General features: G+C 38.9%; 7 protein-coding genes across 9 annotated transcripts; 1 reads left to right on the top strand and 6 right to left on the bottom strand.

Moving 5' to 3' along the window:
- Window positions 1–3,891: 3,891 nt before the first annotated feature.
- Window positions 3,892–4,492, bottom strand: LOC120897903. The gene is made up of 2 exons (XM_040303089.1): window positions 4,400–4,492; window positions 3,892–4,332 (listed from the first exon to the last, which is right to left on the bottom strand). Exons 1-2 carry the CDS (start codon window positions 4,406–4,408, stop codon window positions 4,030–4,032), a joined length of 312 nt encoding a protein of 103 aa, XP_040159023.1. The 5' UTR covers window positions 4,409–4,492; the 3' UTR covers window positions 3,892–4,029.
- Window positions 4,493–7,647: 3,155 nt separating this feature from the next.
- Window positions 7,648–8,118, bottom strand: LOC120897469. The gene is made up of 2 exons (XM_040302396.1): window positions 8,052–8,118; window positions 7,648–7,980 (listed from the first exon to the last, which is right to left on the bottom strand). The coding sequence occupies exons 1-2, from the start codon at window positions 8,058–8,060 to the stop codon at window positions 7,678–7,680; spliced, it is 312 nt and encodes a 103-aa protein (XP_040158330.1). The 5' UTR covers window positions 8,061–8,118; the 3' UTR covers window positions 7,648–7,677.
- Window positions 8,119–9,963: 1,845 nt separating this feature from the next.
- Window positions 9,964–14,092, bottom strand: LOC120895419. 3 transcript variants are annotated; one of them, XM_040298768.1, is made up of 2 exons: window positions 13,995–14,092; window positions 9,964–10,315 (listed from the first exon to the last, which is right to left on the bottom strand). In XM_040298768.1, exons 1-2 carry the CDS (start codon window positions 14,001–14,003, stop codon window positions 10,004–10,006), a joined length of 321 nt encoding a protein of 106 aa, XP_040154702.1. In that variant the 5' UTR covers window positions 14,004–14,092; the 3' UTR covers window positions 9,964–10,003. The 3 variants fall into 3 exon arrangements, with proteins under 3 accessions (XP_040154702.1, XP_040154701.1, XP_040154700.1); XM_040298767.1 differs by lacking the exon at window positions 13,995–14,092 and adding an exon at window positions 10,386–10,477; XM_040298766.1 differs by lacking the exon at window positions 9,964–10,315 and adding an exon at window positions 13,577–13,925 and having other exon boundaries at window positions 13,995–14,081.
- LOC120895417 lies at window positions 12,612–13,116 on the bottom strand. Its single transcript, XM_040298765.1, has 2 exons — window positions 13,043–13,116; window positions 12,612–12,972 (listed from the first exon to the last, which is right to left on the bottom strand). The coding sequence occupies exons 1-2, from the start codon at window positions 13,049–13,051 to the stop codon at window positions 12,661–12,663; spliced, it is 321 nt and encodes a 106-aa protein (XP_040154699.1). The 5' UTR covers window positions 13,052–13,116; the 3' UTR covers window positions 12,612–12,660.
- A 1,768-nt stretch (window positions 14,093–15,860) lies between the features above and the next one.
- Window positions 15,861–16,342, bottom strand: LOC120896184. Its single transcript, XM_040300136.1, has 2 exons — window positions 16,260–16,342; window positions 15,861–16,194 (listed from the first exon to the last, which is right to left on the bottom strand). The coding sequence occupies exons 1-2, from the start codon at window positions 16,266–16,268 to the stop codon at window positions 15,892–15,894; spliced, it is 312 nt and encodes a 103-aa protein (XP_040156070.1). The 5' UTR covers window positions 16,269–16,342; the 3' UTR covers window positions 15,861–15,891.
- Window positions 16,343–18,161: 1,819 nt separating this feature from the next.
- On the bottom strand, window positions 18,162–18,688 carry LOC120895861. The gene is made up of 2 exons (XM_040299550.1): window positions 18,616–18,688; window positions 18,162–18,547 (listed from the first exon to the last, which is right to left on the bottom strand). The coding sequence occupies exons 1-2, from the start codon at window positions 18,622–18,624 to the stop codon at window positions 18,236–18,238; spliced, it is 321 nt and encodes a 106-aa protein (XP_040155484.1). The 5' UTR covers window positions 18,625–18,688; the 3' UTR covers window positions 18,162–18,235.
- Window positions 18,689–20,898: 2,210 nt separating this feature from the next.
- Window positions 20,899–21,724, top strand: LOC120896239 (protein suex-1-like). The gene is made up of 2 exons (XM_040300224.1): window positions 20,899–21,133; window positions 21,215–21,724. Exons 1-2 carry the CDS (start codon window positions 21,125–21,127, stop codon window positions 21,608–21,610), a joined length of 405 nt encoding a protein of 134 aa, XP_040156158.1. The 5' UTR covers window positions 20,899–21,124; the 3' UTR covers window positions 21,611–21,724.
- Window positions 21,725–21,980: the final 256 nt, after the last annotated feature.

Here is a 21,980-nt window from a genome sequence, read left to right as displayed (position 1 = left end):
AGTTTTTAACAGTTGAGGAGTTTGGTTAAACTTCAATCGTTATATTAAATATATAGCTTGTAAATTACATTGGTTTTGGTTATGGCACTTAATTTTTCGATTAAAGCTGAATTTTTAAAATTTATCTTCATGTTTTATTCCAAATTCACTAGTATTTTGTTTTAAAATCTTAGAACCCCTGCAGTACCGTTCGTATAGAGTCGATGTTCTACGTTTTATGTTATCCCCCTAAAAGTAGGCAACCCGCAATGCCAATACTAGCACGTGGAGCCAAATATTCACTCATCCATGCTGTTAATTTATTCATTTATGCACATGTTTCATTCATACTCTCCGGTGGTCTGCGTACGATCGAGACTTAGAAATTGAATTTTTTTATTTCAATTTACAAAATATACCAAAGCTTTCCCCGAATAAAGAGCTTTGTCAACACATTGATTTCTTCTTAAAAGTCACTTGATTTTTTTTCTTGTATATTTTTAATCTGTAAGCAGATTGCAGCCCTATTGAAAATAATTCATACATCGGGAGTTCAAAACATTTTTGATCTTATCAAAATAAAAAAAAAATCTGTAAAACCTCTTAAAAGATATAATGAATACACATCTCTCGGCATGCTCTGATCTTCCCGGCATATAAACCATTGATCTTCCGCTCCTTCGTGACTCCTGGGTAACGTTAATATCCCGTTTTAAAAAGAAATTTTCGATTTAAAATTAGAGTGTCGTCTAAAAATAATCATTATTCTAATAAGACTAATCTTAGACAAGGAATTAGTTCATCTGTTTGTGCTGAATGTGATTATCTCAGATTACGCTACCCGACGGCAGCCAGCCCAAAAGGCGCATTCTCGTTTTGTTGACATTCTAAACCTCACCAACGTCTCCATCAACCAATGGAGGGAGCGTCTACGAAGAACTGTCCCCGTGTCTGCGAACTCGTCGTGCTCAGATCGTTTTGCATAAATCTACATGATAGCACGCACAAATTAAACGATGCTTGGACGCTTTACCGCAGCACAGCTCTTTCATCTAAAAAAAAGGAAATTTATGGACGCTACCTAATTCTGGCCAGCTACTAGTGGAATGGCATTTTACAACCAATAATCGTAATGATTGATTCACGAACGTGTGACATTTAGTGCGATCTGGTTTGTTTTTGTAAAGGGCTTGCTATACGCTAATAGAGATCAATTCGGTGGCAATTTGTCACAATTTACTTCAACCCGTTTATAGGACGGTGGCCTGCCCCGATCGGCCACACTTTAATCTGATCCCCCATAAATTATATCATCCCTAAAAGCCAGCACGATGTGTTGCCAAAACTCACGCAAACTTCGCACGATCGCAGGGCACTAACCCCGTTCGTGGATGTCAAGACGTATAAATTCCACGCGCTCAACCCCAAACCGTGCGCTCTGCTACTGCACAAACCAATCTGAAATCATAATCTGCCCTCGCATTCGCATTTGCGTCACTAAACCAGTTTTACATGCGGACTGGCAGTAGAATGGCAGAATGTTGTAAAAATCGACCTAAAAGCCCCAAAAATATTTACACCTTTACCCACACGGAACACCCTTCGAAGCGTACTAAAGCCGTCCTACCTTCATGCACACACGCACCGGTCCATGTGTATCGATCGGCGAGTGTTTAATTTTCCTCCTTTGCTTTCGTGCACAAAAGGGAGCTTTGGTGGAGGTAAAAGGGAATGGGATGAGACAAAGCAACAGGGATTCCGAAAGGGACCTTTGCGGGGGGAGGGAAATTAACGACATCTTTTATTTTGATTATGGCCCGCTTGGCGAAGAATGCAACGCTTGTTTGGGCCCCTTTTTTGGCCGTTTCCCTTCGCTTCCGATGGTGTGCCACCCACTTGCTGGTCCGTAATTTCCCTGCAAAGTTTGGGATTGTTTACTCCAAAGATCGGGTCGATTGACGTCAATCGATGGCCTGTAGCCAGCTTCTCCGGGGACAATATCCAAGTGGTTCCAGCTTTGTTTTTGGGGAAGCTGTTGAAAATCGGATCGTGCGAACAGTGTAGGACGCTGCGGCCCGGATTTGGGAGAATTTGGAAATGTGGCACCATTTATTTCGGGGAAGTACACACTTTTGCATCTACACGACGCAGAAGCGTGATCTTCTTTTTAAGATAGCGATCAAAGACGGGAAGATCTGAGAGAAAAACAAACAAAAAAAGAAAGTTCCTTCATTTCGGACGTTGAACCACACACAACAAACAACCAAACATTTCTTTAAAGTGTAACAAAAAACAGAGCAACCCTTAGACGATCCAAAACACAAAAAAGAACAAACAAAATGGCGTCTGAGAGAAATGGCTACAATATACTATAGATGTTTTCCTCTTATGTGCTATTTAATATAAAGGTTGCTTGGTAGTAGTAGTAAAATGGTACATAAACCAATACCACCATCCTTGTCTCCGGAGTAAATGGTTCACAATGGGAGTCGATCAAGGGAAAAATAGCGACGATAGTTGACCATCCCTACCGAGGGACGCTCCCCGGTACAGTGTGGAAGGGATCGCTTCGAAATGGGAGGAAAAAAATAAGGCAGTCACTGTATGTGTTAGTGTTATGGTGATAGTGGTTACGAATGTATAACCCTGCGTCTGTACAGCTAATCACTTTTCCTCCAACCATGGGAAGGGTAGCAAGTGTTCTCGAATCTTCTCGATAAATTTATTTACATTGCAAAAAGGGGTAATTGAATAAAAAAGGGGGAAAATTTTGAATAGTTGTTTAAAAAATAGAAAATTTACCTTTTTATGCAATAATTCGCGCGTAGAAACATAGACTTACAAATATTTTTTGTACACAAAATTAAATTATTAGAAAATTAAATTTATTAAATTAAATTATCAAAATTACAACCTAAAAGTGATGCAGTTTATTATTTTAGTAACATTTCCTTTCTTATTTCCCTCTATTTTCCTTCTATTTCCCAAAATGTACCTTTGCTTAATTTGATAAATCTGTCTCAGATTAAAAGTTCATTTAAGATATACGTTCGTGTTTACATCGTCTCGTGTGCTTCGTTAGCTATATTTCATTTCTTAAACATATCTTAAAACTGCGAAATAAGACGGCGACAGTTGCTTCAGTGTATTTCGTAAGCATTGCTACAAAATCAGTGATCGTGAAGTGTCCCAGCGGTTTGTAAAAATTGTATCAAAGTGTACCTGTATTAAAGCTTATTACATTGCTCAGTAAATAGTGATTTAACATAAGAAAATTGGTTTTCTGTATTTATTTATGCGGAAAGAAGATTGAAGCATCGTTGCTTTGAAGTTTGTTTATGTTTTCGATTTTTCAGTCCAATTACAATTACAGTGAAGAATAGTACTTGAGCTAATTATTAAATTGTGGTGAAAAAAGCTAACATCCATTTCATTGTATGATATTCAAATAAAAGGTTGGCGATCGTTACATAAAAGGATCGTTCAATGGACTCGTAAGCTAAATCGCGAAAGTGCAGAAAGAAAGTGCAATCTACGTGCAGCTTTGTAAACATCAGAAGTTGCTGCTAAAAAAGGGGAAAAAATCAAATAAATAATACCCTAGAAGTGAAATTAGCTTTCGTCAAAACGTTTTTTTTTTTTCTCAACGCATTCAAAACAGGGTATATAATTATGCCGTGGTGGAGCCGGTCTCGTAGTACAGTCGTCAACTCGTACGACTTAACAACATGCCCGTCATGGGTTCAATCCCCAAATAGACCGCGCCGCCATACGTAGGACTGACTATCTTGCAGTGGGGGGGAATCAATTAGTCACTGAAAGCCAAAGCCCACAAGTGGGTACAGGCAGGCCTTGACCGACATCGGTTGTTGAGCCAAAGAAGAAGAAGAATATAATTATAGTTTTGAAGATTTTATTTCTTTTGCTTACATTTTTTGGACACTTTTATGTTGAATGGGTTTCAATTGAAATTTGATATGATTTTTAAAAAACGAGTAGTGTGCAATATTTTACAGATGATCGAATCAAGCATTCCCTTTTGCTGCGGCTTTACCAGTAGTGACCGTAGTGTCCGTAGTAGTAGCGCGGATAGTAGCTACCGTAGTAGTAGCGGGGATAGTATCGTGGATAGAAGTGGATGTACCTGCGGTACCCAAAGCCAAACGTTTCCGCTTTATCCATGTCGTCCTGGGACGACTCCACTGCACTCTCGATCGCAGCGGCATCATTTTCTTGATCGTTTGCTACAGCGACGGTGTCACGTTTAGTTAGTACATCCTGGCGGAATGGTTCCTCAATGCCACTGGGCAGTGCAGCGACTACCGCGAAAACACAGACCAACATGCAAAGAAGCTGTAATCGATAAAAAAGAGCAGAGGTTTTATGAATTAGATTTTTTTATTTCTATCCTTGTACGTACCTTAAACATTGTAATGCGATTTTTTGGGGTTCGTTCCTGAATTTAAAACTTGATTAAATACTTGTTTACAAAATTGATCTGCTCGTTGAAACAGGTCCAATTTAAATGATGTTCCATGTCCATGTAAGCACCTCCTTTTATACTTCCACAAATTAAAGATAGAACAATGCGTCAAGCCATCAGTTTGAACGGTTTGACAGCTGCTGACGTCACAGGAAGCACGAGATTTAGTTCTGCTGCGTAAACGCTATCCCAATGCAGCTCACTCGCCTATGCTTTAGGATTTTACAGATTTTATGCGTCTTTCCCGTTCGTATCGGTCCCATCGGGCTCATCGGGTTCTAGTTCGGATCGTTAATTGCGGCAAAGGTATCTGAATGTGTGATTTTGGTGTCTTGCCCACCAAAACTGTGGTACGAATTGCGTCAAATGAAGCGTAACCATCGCGTGTGATTTACAGGTGTGATTCGAAAAGTTCTCGTTGTGTGTGAGTCTAGCGATCGTATATTATGATCGTTCTGTACGAAACTGTTATGACAAGTAAAAGATAGAAATTTAAGTGAATATTGTACACAAATTTAGCATGAAGTGCATGAAATAGAAAAGTGTCCAGGATACAATCGGTGATATTGTTCTAAAAGTGGTTAAAATGGCCCAGCACTGAATCGCCTGGAATCAAAAGGGAAAATTGAAGGTGAGTACCGTATTGTATTTTTATTTTTTTTTTGGGCGACCAAACAAGATTTTTCTTTTACATTTGACTTCCCTTTCAATGAAAGAGTCTTATCTGTGTTCTGTATGGATAAAAATTTATTGTGTCTAATAATTTTGTCGCATAAGTCGTTCACTACAACAAGCTACCAGTAGTATCCGTAGTAGTAGCTTGGATAGTATCCATAGTAGTAGCTCGGGTAATAGTATGCTGGATAGGAGTAGTAATGATGATAACCGAACCCGAACGTCTCCGCCTTGTCCATATCATCCCCAGCTGTTATGGTCACTCCTTGTTGTATGTCGTTATGTGGATTGTTCGGTATTGGTTGGTGGAACGGTTGCTGCACATCGCGCTTTAGAACATTTCCCGCAGAGGCTTGTCCTGGTGCTGGCCATTCCGATACGCGAGGCATAGCGGAGACGGCTACGATAACGGCAAACAGACACAGAAGCTTTTGAGAAATAAATTGTATATATTATAAATACATTCTATATAGTCGAATATATTCCCAGAAGTACCTTAAACATTGTGATTTTGATTTGCAATTGTCGAAAAGCGTTGGAAGCTTGTTATGATTGTGTCACGAGTGTTCGATTGATACTGCATACCGAAAGAAAGGTTCCTGTTTTTATACAGTTGGTTGTGTAACAATTGTGGGGAAACCCGCCTTTCGACGTCACAGGACGTGTCAATGTTCCGAGTAACATTATATACATTTCAAAACAGTGCCATCATCGCCAACCATCATCTTCATATGCTTGATTATGATCACCGTGAAAGTTTGAAACGCATATTCCACTAAATTTATATGCGCCTTGGACTATGTATTGCTGGCTGCTTGTTCTACCAATATACTATTGTGTGAAAGTATACAGGCGTATGTTACATGGGTTGAAATACATTCCCCTAAACCACTCTGTGTACTATTGTTTGTGTAGGAACATAGGAACTGTGCGGAACATAGACAAACACACCCCAAACAGACAGAAGGATGACCCGCAAAAACTTGGCAGACATGGAGTTACTCAGTGTTTATCACCCAGGTGAGAGAAACGAAATGGAGCGCATGAAATTTCAGAATAAAATCCACACCAAACAAAATTGACTGTAAATTGAATTATATCACGTCAAAAGGTGTGTCATACAACCAAATTTGCACACTGATCACACAAAGCCAAATCAGGCAAAAATGTGCAAAGGTCAAAGCACTGTGGATCGTTCAAGTTCAAGATCGTACATTGATCATGAACAGACAGACCAGATTATTGAAAACGGTTCGAATATCGTTCGAAATAATCAATTTTGTGCAATTTCATCAATTTCAGGAGCTCCTTAACACAGACGGCTAAGAACTGGTTTAGCATTTGTAATGTTCTGCATTGTAGGCATTTGCATTCTTATTTTAGACATTTAGAAAGTTGCTCTTAGGATGGTTGTAATGCATGTTGCTTACAATACGCATTCAATACAGTTTGTTTCTTTACGTGATACTCACAACAATATTAGAGTATCGGATAAGCTGTGCAATAAAATCCACGAGCTATGAAACAGTATGCGTTTTTCTATTCAAATTTTGTGCCATTTTTTTTTTTTTGAAGATTAATTATGCTTTACTAATTACAATATATGACAATAATCATATAAATAACCATGTTTTTTTTTAAATAGAAGCCAATTCGGTACTTTTGCATCACTTGCTGACAAAACCACTAGTAATGCTGCTGGCGGATGTGTTGCTCCGTCGCAGCGCCCAACGCCGGTGCTTTACACCGAGTCGGGTATATTTTTCCTTCGTCGACCGGAGAGTGCCTCCGACTATTAAGAAACGAGCGATTCTGAGGTTTGTGTTCGAATGCGCTTACTTTATTTAGGTTTTCATCTCTTATATGCTATTTAGTTGCTGACCGCATATAGGTCAGCTAACTGTGACTATGACTATTTTGATAACAAGATGTATTTATACTTAATGCGACATGTGACATGTTTTATGAATTGCGTAAAGTTACTTCCTCGTTTGAACCGTGAGAACGGTTGACTACCTGTTTATGTTTGTTGCTTTCTGAAGCGCGCGCTATCGCTTGAGGCGTGTTTTGCTTGAACTTTGTTTTAACTTAAGGTGTTTTATCTTGAAGTGTTTTACTTCGCTACATCCGCATAAATGCTTTTACTTCATAATGAGGTCGTACGCAACAACTAGTAAGACTTCGATTCATACTCGTTCGTAAATTCGATATTCTAATTTATTCTTCTAAATTGTTTAAACATACGCGAAAATACGGGCCAATCCAGGGTTCCATTTATTAGCATTCCTCATAGCCAGATAGTCAGTCCTTGCTACGGGAGTCGGTCTGGTTGGGAATCGATTCTACCCGGCCTTGTAAGAGCCAACGCATCTATTGAATATACCGCAAGTCACAAGACCATCATTTAATGGTATAAACAACTACATTCAACAAATTAACCTTTTTTTCTTTCCAACGTTTCGTGCACCGCATTAATTATAAAACCATTTTGATCATAAATTAAGGTTTAAATTATGTTTTTTTCTTTATTCAATAAATATCTAATAATAGTATCCATGGTAGAAGCTTGGCTGATAGTAGGCAGGATAACCGTATCCATAGTAGCCAGGGTAGAAACCAGGGTAATAGCTCGGATAGGTGTGGATCACCTTGTGGTATCCGAACCCGAACGTCTCCGCCTTATCCATATCGTCCTGGCCCTCGACCACTTCCACTGCTTCTTTTGGCTCTGCTGGCACGGTCTCAGCCTCCCGCTTCACAATTCTGGGCTGATGGACGGCCGACGGCCTCGGTTGGCTAATTCCGGCGGACACCACCGCAACGAAAGCAAGTAAACACAGTACCTTTGGGAAAGATAGAGGGAAATCATCGTGTTATCACCTGAATAAGCTGAAGTGGAAGTTCTGCTGAATACCTTGAACATCGTGTTGGTATTTGGATTTCTTTTGTATTGCTTTTGTGAGCACGTCTCTCTGACAGTGTGTTTCGGTAACTGATGTCTGCTCAAGCTCCAGATGCGACTTTTATATCCTAGACACCAAAAGAAAGCTCGCAGATGATAGCTGTGAATTCCACGTGACGTCACAATCGTACGGTACTGATAGAATCGATGAGAAATCGCAACTCTCTCTCACTCTCTGGCTTTCGATCAGATGTCGTCTGCCAAACATTGGAGTTTCCAGCTTTAATTAACATCTGCTTCTGGCAGCTCGGGCTGCTTCTAAGAGTATTTTGACTCAATTCTCAAAAAGGGAAATTCCGGTCCATTTACGATGAGGTGACTTACAATAAGCAAACATGTCATTCTTGTACGATCTTGTATTTAAAAAAACGGCGTACTTTTTTGCCATTTTTAACATTAATACATTTTAACATTAATTTGGTTGGATAATTTATATATCTTCATAGCACTTTGATCATACGGTGGCTCACTAAATTGATCAAAACAGCTTTCTATAGCTTTTTTATATTAAAATAACTCGTACTGTTCGTAAAATTTGCTTTGTATAAACCGCTTGTAATTGATTTTGTCAATTCACATTTAATGATTCACGAAATATAATGTTGTTGTTGATGATCACAAACTGCTAGCACATCAGAAGTTGGACCAAATGTAGAACAACGCTCATTAGTTCTTTTTAGCACTTTTTCTAAAGAGTTAAACAGAGTTCTTATTGGTTAAAACAAAAAATTTTAATTAATTTCATTTGTCCTTATAATCGTTTACTTTACTTTACTACATTTACATCAGTTGAAATTTTAACAAAAAATTGCCTGTAACCAATGTGTTTTTCTGAGTACATAGAAGTAAAAGATGTTGAACACTGTTTCAGAGGCTACAAACAGAAAACTGTGGTCCAAACAAATTTCAAACGGTAAAAAAATCAAATGAAAGAAATGATACTTGAAACCCGTCAGACGAGGATGCGATAAGATAATAAGACAGGTGTCGCAATAAAATTAATTACAATCTCATATGAAGTGAGCGAAACAATAGTGTAGCTGCTCAACTTCTTTCCAGTGCGCTGGATTTCTTTTAAATTGCATTCCTTTTCGGCAAAAAACGTATTTATCCCTTTCGTTACCACTGCTTCGGGTGGATAAATAAAATAAATAAACTCATAAACAAACAAACGAAGGACTTCAAATTTCACGTTTAACCAATATTATTTATTTTATACAACATTTGCACCGTAATCGCTTCTTCCATCAGTAATATCCATATCCGTGATAATCATGATAACCGATATAGTAATGTGGGTAGTAATAGAAGCCCAGGTACAGTGGCACACCCACGTGAATGACCTTGTGGTATCCGAAGCCAAACGTTTCCGCCTTATCCATATTGTCCTGAGCCTCCACTGCACTTTCCTGCACCGGTGCATCTTCTGCCACTGCTTCCGCGGCGACGGCTTTACGCTTCACGATCTTTCTCAACGAACTCAGAGAAGCCGGGATTGGAAGGGGTGCGTACTATGCGTACTATGTCCAAACTGTGGCATTGCTGCCGCTACAGCGACCACAACAAAGAGGCACACAATCTATAGAATTAAACAAAAAATTCCCTTTTTAGTATCCAAACCCTTTTTCTTGTGCCTGTACATGAAGTGATGATCGGGATGATCCGGGTCGCCTAAATGGGAGTGAAGAAACCGTGCAAGCATCTTTAAACCTTGCAAAACTACTATCGTTTCATGAAAGCTTTCTGGATGGGTTCGTAGCTTTTCCAACGTTGAAGTCTTTCGTTCAAATTCCTCTTTACTATACATTGGCGATACGATACATTGCCTTTATACAACAACCACAAAACAGATTTATGAGTTGTTTTTTATCTTTTATTATAAATAAATATAAATATCGTCCATTCTACCAGTAGTAGCCATATTGGTAGCTTGGATAGTATCCGTAATGATAGCTTGGATAATAGTATCGCGGGTAAGCGTAGTAATGATGATATCCGAACCCGAACGTCTCCGCCTTGTCCATATCGTCTTCACCAGCAACGGCCACTCCTTCTTCTTTGGCGTTTTCTTCATTGTTCGGCATCTGCTTGGGGAAAGGCTGCTGCACATCGCGCTTCACGAGCCTTTCCATAGGAGCTGGTCCGGGTGCTGGGTGCCATTCCGGTGCACGAGGCATCGCAGAAACGGCGGCCACAATAACAAACAGACACAGGAGCTGTGGATAGAAATATTTAAATTATTAGATTCATCATATTACAACAGCAATTAAAAGAATGTTTACACACCTTGAACATGTTTTGGTATATTTTAAGTTTTATAAAGGACTGCGACGGTGCTTAAGATGTAAATCTTCTTGCAAAATGCACTTGCTGCTGAAGCTTGCCGACTGATGCTGTTCCGGAAGATCAACCTTTCTTTTATACTGTTTCGTCCGTATTCCGAATTCACAAATCAACTGCAGAAAGTCATTATCGATTCAGCTTGACGTCACAGGATCTGGACTGTTCCATGTGAAAGGAAAGTTCATTTAAATGAGAGAAATTCCCCATGCCGTATGTTCGTTTTCGTACTATGTAATTCGCGTAGCAGCTATATGCTATATACCATTGTTATAGCCAATTTTGTTACTCTTGTATATAGAACTTCCACATAATGTATGTTTGTCGCCTACGCCAGTAAGAAGATGGTGAGGCAGGAATTCTAGAATGTTATAATGCATTTTTTTTTTACTTCTTTTCAATATATACAACTAAATGTGACCTTGACGCATTTTGTTTGTTTCAGAGGACCATGATTCAATAGATTATCTCACGATTCATTCAAATGATAAGTTTTCATTTTTAGTCGAAGAACATCTTTTCTTCTAAAAAAAAACATCAAAAACATAAAAAAATACTCTTCAACGAAAACATCATAAACTGTGTAGTAACATTGATAGCAAAATGGATCCAAATGTAGTTTATTTACATAAATTAGTACGGCTAAAATGTTAGTAATTTCCATAATATACACAGTCTAGCTACAACGTATGGCCGGTCTGGTGGTACAATCGTCAACTTGTATGACTTAACAATATGCCCGTAATGGGTTCAAGCCCCGAATGGACCGTGCCCCCATACGTAGGACTAACTATCCTGCTATGGATAAATCAATAAGTCACAGAAAGCCAAGCCCACTAGTGGTACACGGGCAGGCCTTGACCGACAACAGTTGTAGTGCCAAATAATAAGAGCTAGAACGTAACTTATTGACAGTGAGATGTTAATTGATTAAAGCGGGTTAAGTAATACAAAAAACACTATCCAGATCAGACTAAGTTAAGGAAATGGGATTCTACGCTACACGCGATTTGCAATAACAAGAGCATTAGCATTAATTTATTGCTCTCTGCTAACCGAAACGCTGTGTACCGAAAAATGCGCGACAAACCATTCTAGCGATCATCGATCTATGAATCATTCTTTTGGGGATCACCTGCTACTTCCAGTTGTGTCTGTTTTGTTTTGTGACGCTTTATAATGGAATTTCCATTTTGTCGCAAGCTTAGATAAAAGTGTACATAAATCATGGTCACAGAATGTTTGGTGGCCAAATTTTTGTTGGCAAAATTCTTGGTGGCAAAATTCTGTCTTTAAGTTGCAACAGAGACGCAAAAACCACGGATGCCACATTCATAGACGCATCCTCAGAAACCCAAATCTCACCGATGCAAAATCTACTGTGCTTTAAAAATGAACAATTGAACAACGTATAAATAATGTGATATAATTTTACATAGATTTGTGAAGCTGCAGATTCATTTGTTGTGATGGTAAATCATCGCTACACATTCTGAGCTAGGATGACCAGATGTTCCCTATTAAATAGGACAGTCGCCCATTTGTTTTAACCAATTGTTAATCTTCCGTCGTATATGTGAAAATTTTGAATTGGTTCCGTTTTTTAAGTGCTGGTCTAAAGATTTTCAACAAAATTTCAGCAAAATTTTGATGTTGCAACAAGCTCTATGTTAAAATGTCAAACAATCACCTCATGCTGAGTAAAGTTTGTAATTCAGCTAAAGACGGGCTATATAAAAAATGTATGTTTTTAAAGGTAAAGAAAAATGTTAGTAAGAAACAGAACATCGAATTTTCTAAACAGAAAAGAAATTAGCTATGTGTTCCGATTGTTCATCAACTCTATGTGCTCAGGCTATGTCAATATTCATAGCCACTTCATTATTTATTATTTTACTTTAAATTTTTAAAACAATATCGATAGCAATTGATTATAGAGCATTGTTTATAAAACATATCTAAGGCCCCAGCTAGAATCATTCTCATTGAACATTTAAAAACCATTCTGTTTTGGAAAGCAATCAAAACTTCAAACTATGCTAAAATTATCGGAAACTGCTGCATATTTTAAACCTTTCTCAATTCAAGTTAATAGCTTTATGTAATTCTTGCAAAATTAAATTAAAATATGCGAGATTCACATCATATTTAATATAAAATTTTATTTCTTGTTTTATGTACAATCCTTCCATCAATCATGCTGATCAATCGTACACTAACTTTACCAGTAGTGTCCGTATCCATGGTAACCGTGATAGCCGTGGTAGTAGCGCGGATAATGGTAGTACGGCGGGTAGTATGGCACACCCACGTGAATGACCTTGTGGTATCCGAAGCCAAATGTTTCCGCCTTGTCCATATCGTGCTGAGCCTCCACTGCACTTTCCTGCACGGGTGCATCTTCTGCCACTGCTTCCGGTGCGACAGCTTCACGCTTCACGATATGTCTCATCGGAGCCTGCATTGGTGGTGGTGCGAAGGGTCCATTGGGCATCGAAACCACAACAGCGACGAGGGCAAACAGGCACACAAGCTGTAAGACGAAACCAATTAATTCCATCGTTATTGGCTTAAGAACTGTTTGACCCCATCCAAAAACATACCTTGATCATGTTTGTTTGAATTGAGGCTTTTGAACGTTCCCTAGAGTCTGCTTCAAGATGCTTTACGTTCGACTGACTGATGCTTTCCACATCTAAGCCGAGCGCTTTTATAGTGCTCCCTTTTGGTCGGAATTTACTCCAGCTTCGTTCCGGATTATGACGTCACGGAAAGGGAAGACGCACAAATTTGAAACAAAATAAACCGGTATTCGATTAATCGTTTCATCCGCGAATGAAGCTTTTTAGTAGCTTCGCACCATGTTTCCTGTGGCTGCAAAATTGCGTCAATCGTATGAAAATTATATTAAAAACAAATCAAAGCGCTGGTGGAATCCCAATCACGTGGGAAAAATGTTTCACTCCATGTTTACCCCCGAATGTTCATTGCGGGATCGTTTGTTTGTCTGACGTTGAAGTCTTTCGTTTGAATGTTCATACAAATTGCGTTAATAAAATATTTAAGGAACTTTAACGTTTACATTGCTTCTTTCTTAAGGTTGGCACACTAAAAACCGATTTAATTTTGTTGTTTTTTATCTTTTATTATAAATAAATATAAATATCGTCCGTTCTACCAGTAGTAGCCATAATGATAGCGAGGATAGTATCCGTAGTGATAGCTTGGATAATAGTATCGCGGGTAAGCGTAGTAATGATGATATCCGAACCCGAACGTCTCCGCCTTGTCCATATCGTCTTCACCAGCAACGGCCACTCCTTCTTCCTTGGCGTTTTCTTCATTGTTCGGCATCTGCTTGGGGAAAGGCTGCTGCACATCGCGCTTCACGAGCCTTCCCATAGGAGCTGGTCCGGGTGCTGGGTGCCATTCCGGTGCACGAGGCATCGCAGAAACGGCTGCCACAACAACAAACAGACACAGGAGCTGTTGGTAGAATATTTAAAATGTTAGATTTATCATATTACAACAACGTTTCAAAGCATGTTTACCCACCTTGAACATGTTTTGGGATATTCAAAGTCTTTTAAAGAACTGTGACGGTGCTTGAGATGTAAAGCTTGTTGCACGATGCACTTGCTGTCGAATTCTGACTGATGCTGTTCCGGACGATCAACCTTTCTTTTATACTGTTCCACCCGAATTCGCAAAGCAATTGCAGAAAGTCCCATTTCGGTTCAGTTTGACGTCACAGGATCTGTTTGCATCTATATAAAACGAAAGTCCATTTAAATAAGAGAAATTCCCACCGTTCACTTTTCCTGTATGTGCTTCCGATAGGGAGAATAGATAGATTGTGAAAAAGAGAGAGAGAGAGTTATGTATTGTGTTCACATACGGCGAATGTGTATATATGCTAAATATACAATATATGCGGTGTCAGGATGGTATTTCGTTGAATTCCCTGAAACGCAGAACAGTTCAAGATGTTGGGTTACATTTACACTTCTACATCAAGATTTGCAAATAAAAAGAGTAACATCGGGCCAGAACTGGTAAAGAACCTGGGCTTCAAGTCCATGGTCAAGGTTTGGAAGAACGTAAATGACCGACAACACAGACACAACGAAAAATGTCCGATCCGGTAAACAGTTGAATGAGCGAAGCTATTGTCTCCTTACTTGTTTTATAAGATTTTTGTGGTAGTGACAATATCAATGAATGTTTTTTGGAATACCTGTAAGAGAACGCCACCAAGGTGGTGTATTGTTGCCAAAGCGCCAAATCTGATCGTGCGGATGATCTCCAATTACACGAAAATACCCAATCGTAACGAAATGAATAATAATCATATTCGCTGGACAGGTGATGTACTAGAAAATTGTTTTAAATTTGCAAATTAAATTCTTCTTCTTCTTCTTTGGCACAACAACCGTTATCGTTGAAGGTCTGCCCGTACCACTAGTGTGCTTGGCTTTCAGTGATTTATTGATTATCCGCAACAGGATATTCAGTCCTACGTATGGGTACAAGGTCCATTCAGGGCTTGAACTCATGACAGGCATGTTGTTAAGTCGTACGAGTTGACAACGTTAAATTACTTGTCTAACTAAATAGCGAAAATTAAAGCTACAGTAGAACGTCGATTATGCGGAGCGGATTACACGGCGGGTGGTGGCGCATGAGTTTAACAGCAGTTCAATCGTGGCAAATATTTGCAGCGATAGTTTAGTTTATGAACAAGTTTTTTTGTGTAACAATCTAGTATCTAGTGATATTTTTTAACTTCTTTTTTAACTTTTGTTGATGAACAGTTGTTAATCCTTCTTCTTCAATTTGGCATAACCGTCCTACGCGGACATGCAGGCATGCATGCGCCTACACAGGCTTTCGAGATGGAATTCATTACCACGCAACCGGATATAATCTATCCTTGCTACGAGGGGACGGTCCATTCTAGGCTTAAACCCATGACGGGCATGTTATTGAGTCGTTTGAGTTGAGGACTGAAACCACGGGACCGCCCCCGGGAGTTGTTAATCCTGTAGTTATTAATGAAAATAATATTCTTCTCCTGATTAATCAATTGATTCAAAGTGAATTGCTAGTAATATCAGTGAATTTTATAATTTTATATGAATTTGTCATTTTTTTTTAAAACATTATCCGTGGATCGGTAGCCGTCCGGTCCCGGGCAGCCGGAATAATCGACGTTCTACTGTCCTTTATTTCTTGCAAAGCGATTTGCCAAACCAAACTGAATAATTGCTTATGAGCTTGCTTGCTTCTCAATTGTTTTTGTATGTGTTTGGTGTCTGTTCCGAGTTCCGAGCAATAAGTAAGCCAGTAAGTTTTATTAGTCTACGCTTTTCTTTCATACCAACAGTTTACATTAAAATCTATTGCTGTGTTTTTTTTAACTTATTTGAAATACTTTATTACGATCAGACTTCTAGTAGTAGTATCCGTGATAAAAATTATGATGATAGCCAGGATAGCCGTATGCATAACCGTAGCTGGGATAGTATCCGTGATGATAGCCAGGGTAAACATGGATCACCTTGTGGTATCCGAACCCGAACGTCTCCGCCTTATCCATATCGTCCTGGCCCTCGACCGCTTCCACTGCTTCTTTCGGCTCTGCTGGCACGGTCTCAGCCTCCCGCTTCACAATTCTGGGCTGATGGACGGCCGACGGCCTCGGTTGGCTAATTCCGGCGGATACCACCGCAACGACAGCGAGTAAACACAGTACCTTAGGGAGAGAGAAATCACAGTGTTATCGCCTGAAGAAGCTGAAGTGGAAGTTCTCCTGTATACCTTGAACATGCTGAAGCTGTGTTTTAGTTTTTATTGATTCGCGAATTCTTTTCGAGAACGTGCCACTTGCAGTGTGTTCCAGAAACTGATGATATCTTATGTTCAGCAGCTTGCTTTTATATCTCCACCGTTCGTCCAAGTTCGATGCGACCTCGGTTGGAATGTGTTGATGAAAGAAAACTCCAGCGACAACATCAATTCAAAGACGATGCGTTATAACTGACGTCACAATAACGTCGTCGAACGTCTTTTGGATTGGGATGAGTAAATTGGAATATGTTTATCTCCTAGCCGGGACGGAGGGATCTATATTGGAATGTGCGTCACAGGAAACAAAGAAAATTCCGATGCTATAGATAATCTGTGTACTATTCTTTGTAGATCACATTTAATTTATAGCAGCCTGTTAATTATCTTATTTATTTATTTATTTATTTGCTTAATTATTACGGGCCGCCCGTATTGTCGACTTATGTCGACGTGTTTATTATCTACGACAGTGTATTTGGATTACACTGACAATTCATGTTCAAAATGTATTAAAATTTATTGCATGCTCAAAAATGTACTCCAAGGATTTATATTTTATAATTTTTATTATTCCATCTAATATATAATAACAAATTCTCTCCATCCCACACTCAACCATCCTTTCACTAGTGATCGACAATCAATGAGTTCGGTACTGCTTGTTACTGATCTTTTTTTTATCTTAGCACCATGAGTTTGAAATATCTATAGGTGCTTAGTACTTTCCTAACTCTAGTACAAAAAATCAAACAAAACGGTGATCACAATTTACTCCCTATCACTAACATGAAATAATAATGGAAGCTTATCAAAACTCATTTACACATCTTGTTTTATGAGTAATTTTTTTTTTCTTGTCGAAATGGGTCACATATGATATGATATGATATAATTATCAGCCCTTTTAGTGGTTTTCATGACAACGCAAATGGATAATTAATAGACAGCTACGTACGGGCGGTCCATATGGAAGTCAAATCCGTACGTACCGTAGTTTAGCGTGTAGAACGACCCTTCTATTGCTCTCTTTTAGGTTTCTATTACACCTTTTTTATTTCACATGAGGCATTTATATACATTCTATATTTCGATAATGAGTAGTGTATCCACACGACAGTCCACAAAGATAATACTAGAAAAAAAGCCAAAAATGCATAAGAAATAGAAAGTTTGGAAATGAAAAAAACAGTCGATCACATTGATTCTTTCAATTGGTTAAAAAAAAGAAAGTGTTTCCTCAAAACCTCAAAATTTCTCAAAGGAAGCATCAAAAACTCAAAAAACTAGAGAATATCAATAGAATTCGAAGATAAACTGATGGCCTTCGCTATGCTTGTCCTAGCAGCATGAAAAGAAAACAAAATTGATCTTAATCATAATGGTAATGATCACAAAGTGTTGATGATTTTGAATTTTGTTACATTAACACATTTGTTACATTAAAAGTAAAAAAAAACTTTTTTGTCCAAAAATATAGAATAATTCATCAGGGAGTCGTTAAACACGCTAAAATACGGTACTTGTAAATGTTTTTTCCATTCATTGGGACATGAGGTGGCTCTATACATACAGGCGTCATCGTATATTACATTAGCTATTCATTTTATACAATAGCTATAATGATACAATGATATGTGATACAATGAGTCTTATGAATAATACATTATATGTAAGCAAATAATTTAATTCGTATTTTGACTGTGTCCACATTTGATATTGTAATTTACATTGTCTATTGTTATAGTTATTGTTATAAAATTACACCTAATAACTCTGGCATTGGCCACTTCATGTAATGAAATAATTAAAGTTTCGATTTCGGATAGTTCAACACTTCATAGTTCAAGTATTTTATGTTTACTTTATGTACAAACTGTTTTCGATTTTATTTCCTGGTTTTATGTACAACTTGATCTTCGATTCCGTTGATCAATCGTACACTACCATTACCAGTAGTGTCCGTATCCATGGTAACCGTGATAGCCGTGGTAGTAGCGCGGATAATGGTAGTACGGCGGGTAGTATGGCACACCCACGTGAATGACCTTGTGGTATCCGAAGCCAAACGTTTCCGCCTTGTCCATATCGTCCTGAGCCTCCACTGCACTTTCCTGCACGGGCGCATCTTCCGCCACTGCTTCCGGTGCGACGGCTTCACGCTTCACGATCTGTCTCATCGGAGCCTGCATTAGTGGTGGTGCGAAGGGTCCATTGGGCATCGAGGCCACAACAGCGACGAGGGCAAACAGGCACACAAACTGTAGAACGAAATAAATAATTTACAATTTGTTTTATTCGTCTTCTGACGAATCTCAATCAAACTGACCTTAATCATTTTTGTTTAGCTGGGAGGGCTTAAGCGTTCCTTAGAACTGTTCCTTCTAGGTGCGTTTCGTTTTACTGAATGATGCTCCTCTCATGACCAGTGTTTCCTTTTATACAATGTTTTGGGGACGATCATACGCCCATATCGGTTTGGAAGGGAACCGGTATTTGGTGGCCCTACGGTATTGTGACGTATTGCAAACTCTCCGGAGACTCATTTGCATTTGCTGGAGAGCAGTCTTAATTTGCGTCACAGTTGGAGGCACTTTCATTCGGATTGATCGACGCGCTACAAACTTACTTAGTCGTAGGTTGTTCATGGAACTAAAAGTGAAGCTATTATACATCTCCAGTTGTAATATTTTGTGTATTGGTTTCTTATGCACAAAATAGACATAATAATTAATACTCCGGTGTGTACATTGGTGAGCAATGTTGATACATGAAATTAAAAATTCTTCTATCACCGTTTGAGTCAGTAAACAACCAGAAAAGCGCAACAGTCCGATCTGCGCTGACTTTATTCCGACTCATAAATGCCGACCTTCAATAGAATGAAGGGCGAATATAAATGTACAAATTTTGCTCAGTACATAAAAAAACTGTTTAAAGTTAGAATGGAACTGAATTTAGAAGCTTATTTTGTATGAATAGCGAGGATTACTGTCATAATAAAGAATTTCTTCGTAATTAAATCGTCAGAAATGTATGATTTTAATCGATTAATAAATTGAATATAACACTACATAACAACTGTAGTCAAGCTGCACATGGAAGGGTGCTCTTGATTTTTCAATTACTAGACACGCGAATTTCGGCCTTTGTTTGATAATTTGTCTATATCATAAAGATTAAAAAAATCCACATTTTGAAAATAGGGCCAGAATGAAATGATATTTTGCACCATCTCATTGTAAGTTGTGGTAAAAAAACATTAGCATTAGCAAACAGCACAAGCATTGGCAAACAGCATTAATACATGGATAAATAGAGCGATAGATACAGCCGTTACGAAGTGGAATATCATCATTTCAGCTTTTAAATTCAGCATTACAACCACTCTTGCAACTACCACCATTATGGGTAAGTTTATTCTATGTTTCATCAAACTTTAATTCAAAACTATCCTGTAACACCTGTCTGCGACTCGCCGTCTCTATTGTCCCGCATTAACATTTTTGCACCATTTCGCCCGCTTAGGACTAGAAACATTCTTCCGATACCTCAGCTTCAATCCAGTGCTGGTCGGTCAGACCCAACGATTCGCGTGTCTGCGGAGTCCGATGCTAGCTCCGATGCATTTGATTTTGGGATATCTTCAGAGCAGTTCAAAGATAAGCTCCGGCTCCTGCCATGGCCAATGTAATGCTGCGCATTACTATTACTATCACTTTTATAATAATTCCTGCTGTAGTGGAACGTCATTGTTTAGCTTGTAAAGCTAAACGTCACAATTTTTATAAACAGTTTTCAAATCTTCAATTTCAAATCTTCAAAACAGTGCAAATCTTCAATTGTGCCATTGTGCCCGTTGAGTTAACTTAAATTAATAATGTTAATTAATAATTAATAATGTCATTAATAATGATACACATGAATATGATACATATTATAATTATCCATAATTTTGCTCCAAAGACTATTAGATAGCAAAAAGGAATGATTTTAAATTGTGTTAAATACACTGTATAAAGCAATGTATTCATATGTTTATTTTGTTTCATATCATCCAAAAACAATATATCACGATCACTTTCACTCGATCACCAAATGGATCTTGAAGCTTGAAAGTAATGTAAGGCTCATCCTTCACAACTAACCCTAGGTTTGGTCCGAATGTATAATAAGATGCTAAAACATTTCCTGTAATGTGTTCCAATATGACTGGCAGAATTGCAATTTTCTGTCCATTCACGCAATGATTCATTGCGATACGAGCGAAAGCCACGCGATGATGGCTTGCGCAAATTCATTCCAACATTGACGGGCCCACTCACCCACACTCATTGCCAGCCGATTGCATACCAAAAATGCCCATGATTTATCACCAAAAAATATGCAACTCATGGTTCACACACCAGTGTCAACAAATTCTACAAACAAAATAAACGCAATGCAACGGTTCGGTTGCTCTTTCATCACACCCAGAATCGAGCAGATCGCAGATCGCAATTTTACATTGATCGCCCGTAAGCCCGTCTGGGACATTCCCGATCTGCGTGAGGGAAGCTCCACTATTTTGGCGACATTTACCGAACACAGCCAAAATACCGACCATTACTAAGGCAAGTCTGCCGAAATCCAGTTTTCCCGATTCGTGCCCGACTGTAATAAATTGATATTTACACCCAGAACCTTTGCTGACGTCAATAAGAACGAACCGACCGGAGGAGAGAGTATAAAACCATTTCTCTGCTCTCAATCCGGTATCAGTTTGCAATCGATCCTCCCGGGGACAGCACAAGAATCGAAGCTCAAGCTCGAAGCACGTAATCATAATTCTATTCATTATGTTGAAGGTAAGAAATTCTTGCGAAAAAAGATCCAGCGTGGTCGTTACTAAGTTTTGGATTTTCCAATTATGTTTCTTTCATTTCCAGTTTGCCTGTTTCCTTGCCCTGGTGGCGTTGGCCTGTGCCGCACCACAGCTCAACCCTGGCACCCGACAACCTGCACCGTTCGGACTGGTTCGCAATGTCCGTAATGTGGACAGTGTTGAAGCGACAAAGGTAACGGATGCCGCTAACGCACCGGAGGCGACGGCGATCGATGGCGAAGCAAAGGACGATATGGATAAGGCTGAAACGTTCGGGTTCGGCTACCATCACCACTATTATCCTTCCTATGGCTACGGATACGGAGGATATGGAGGATACGGCTACGGAGGATATGGTGGCTACGGATACGGTGGCTATCCTGCGTACGGTGGCTATGGATACGGAGGATATGGCGGCTATGGCTATCCGTACAGCTCCGGCTACGGCTATGTGTACTAGATCGACGCTTTGATTGCTTAACGTTTGCGGAACGATCGCAAGCAATTCGTTCACTGTACCTGGTCATTACTTAAAATATTTCATGTGTATAAGTAAATTTACATGCAAATACGATCACTTCAAATCTGACAGAATCTATTTTGCAATTGTGAATAAATTTACATTAATATAACTAAACAGTATGTGTGTGTATTTTTTATGTTTGACTTGAACTTTGATTTGTACGCTGGGCAGTTGATCACTCAAAAGTTAACAATTTGTAACTGGCATGCGTTTTAGTTGAAAATTTAATACTCGCTACTCGTATTTATAGAAAAAAGACTTTAGGTTAAATTATTTCTCGTTCTCTAAAAATCTGAAAGCTACATTT

Source organism: Anopheles arabiensis, chromosome 2, assembly GCF_016920715.1.
Source record: "Anopheles arabiensis isolate DONGOLA chromosome 2, AaraD3, whole genome shotgun sequence".
Lineage (NCBI taxonomy): Eukaryota > Metazoa > Arthropoda > Insecta > Diptera > Culicidae > Anopheles > Anopheles arabiensis.
This window is presented reverse-complemented; position numbering and strand designations above follow the sequence as displayed.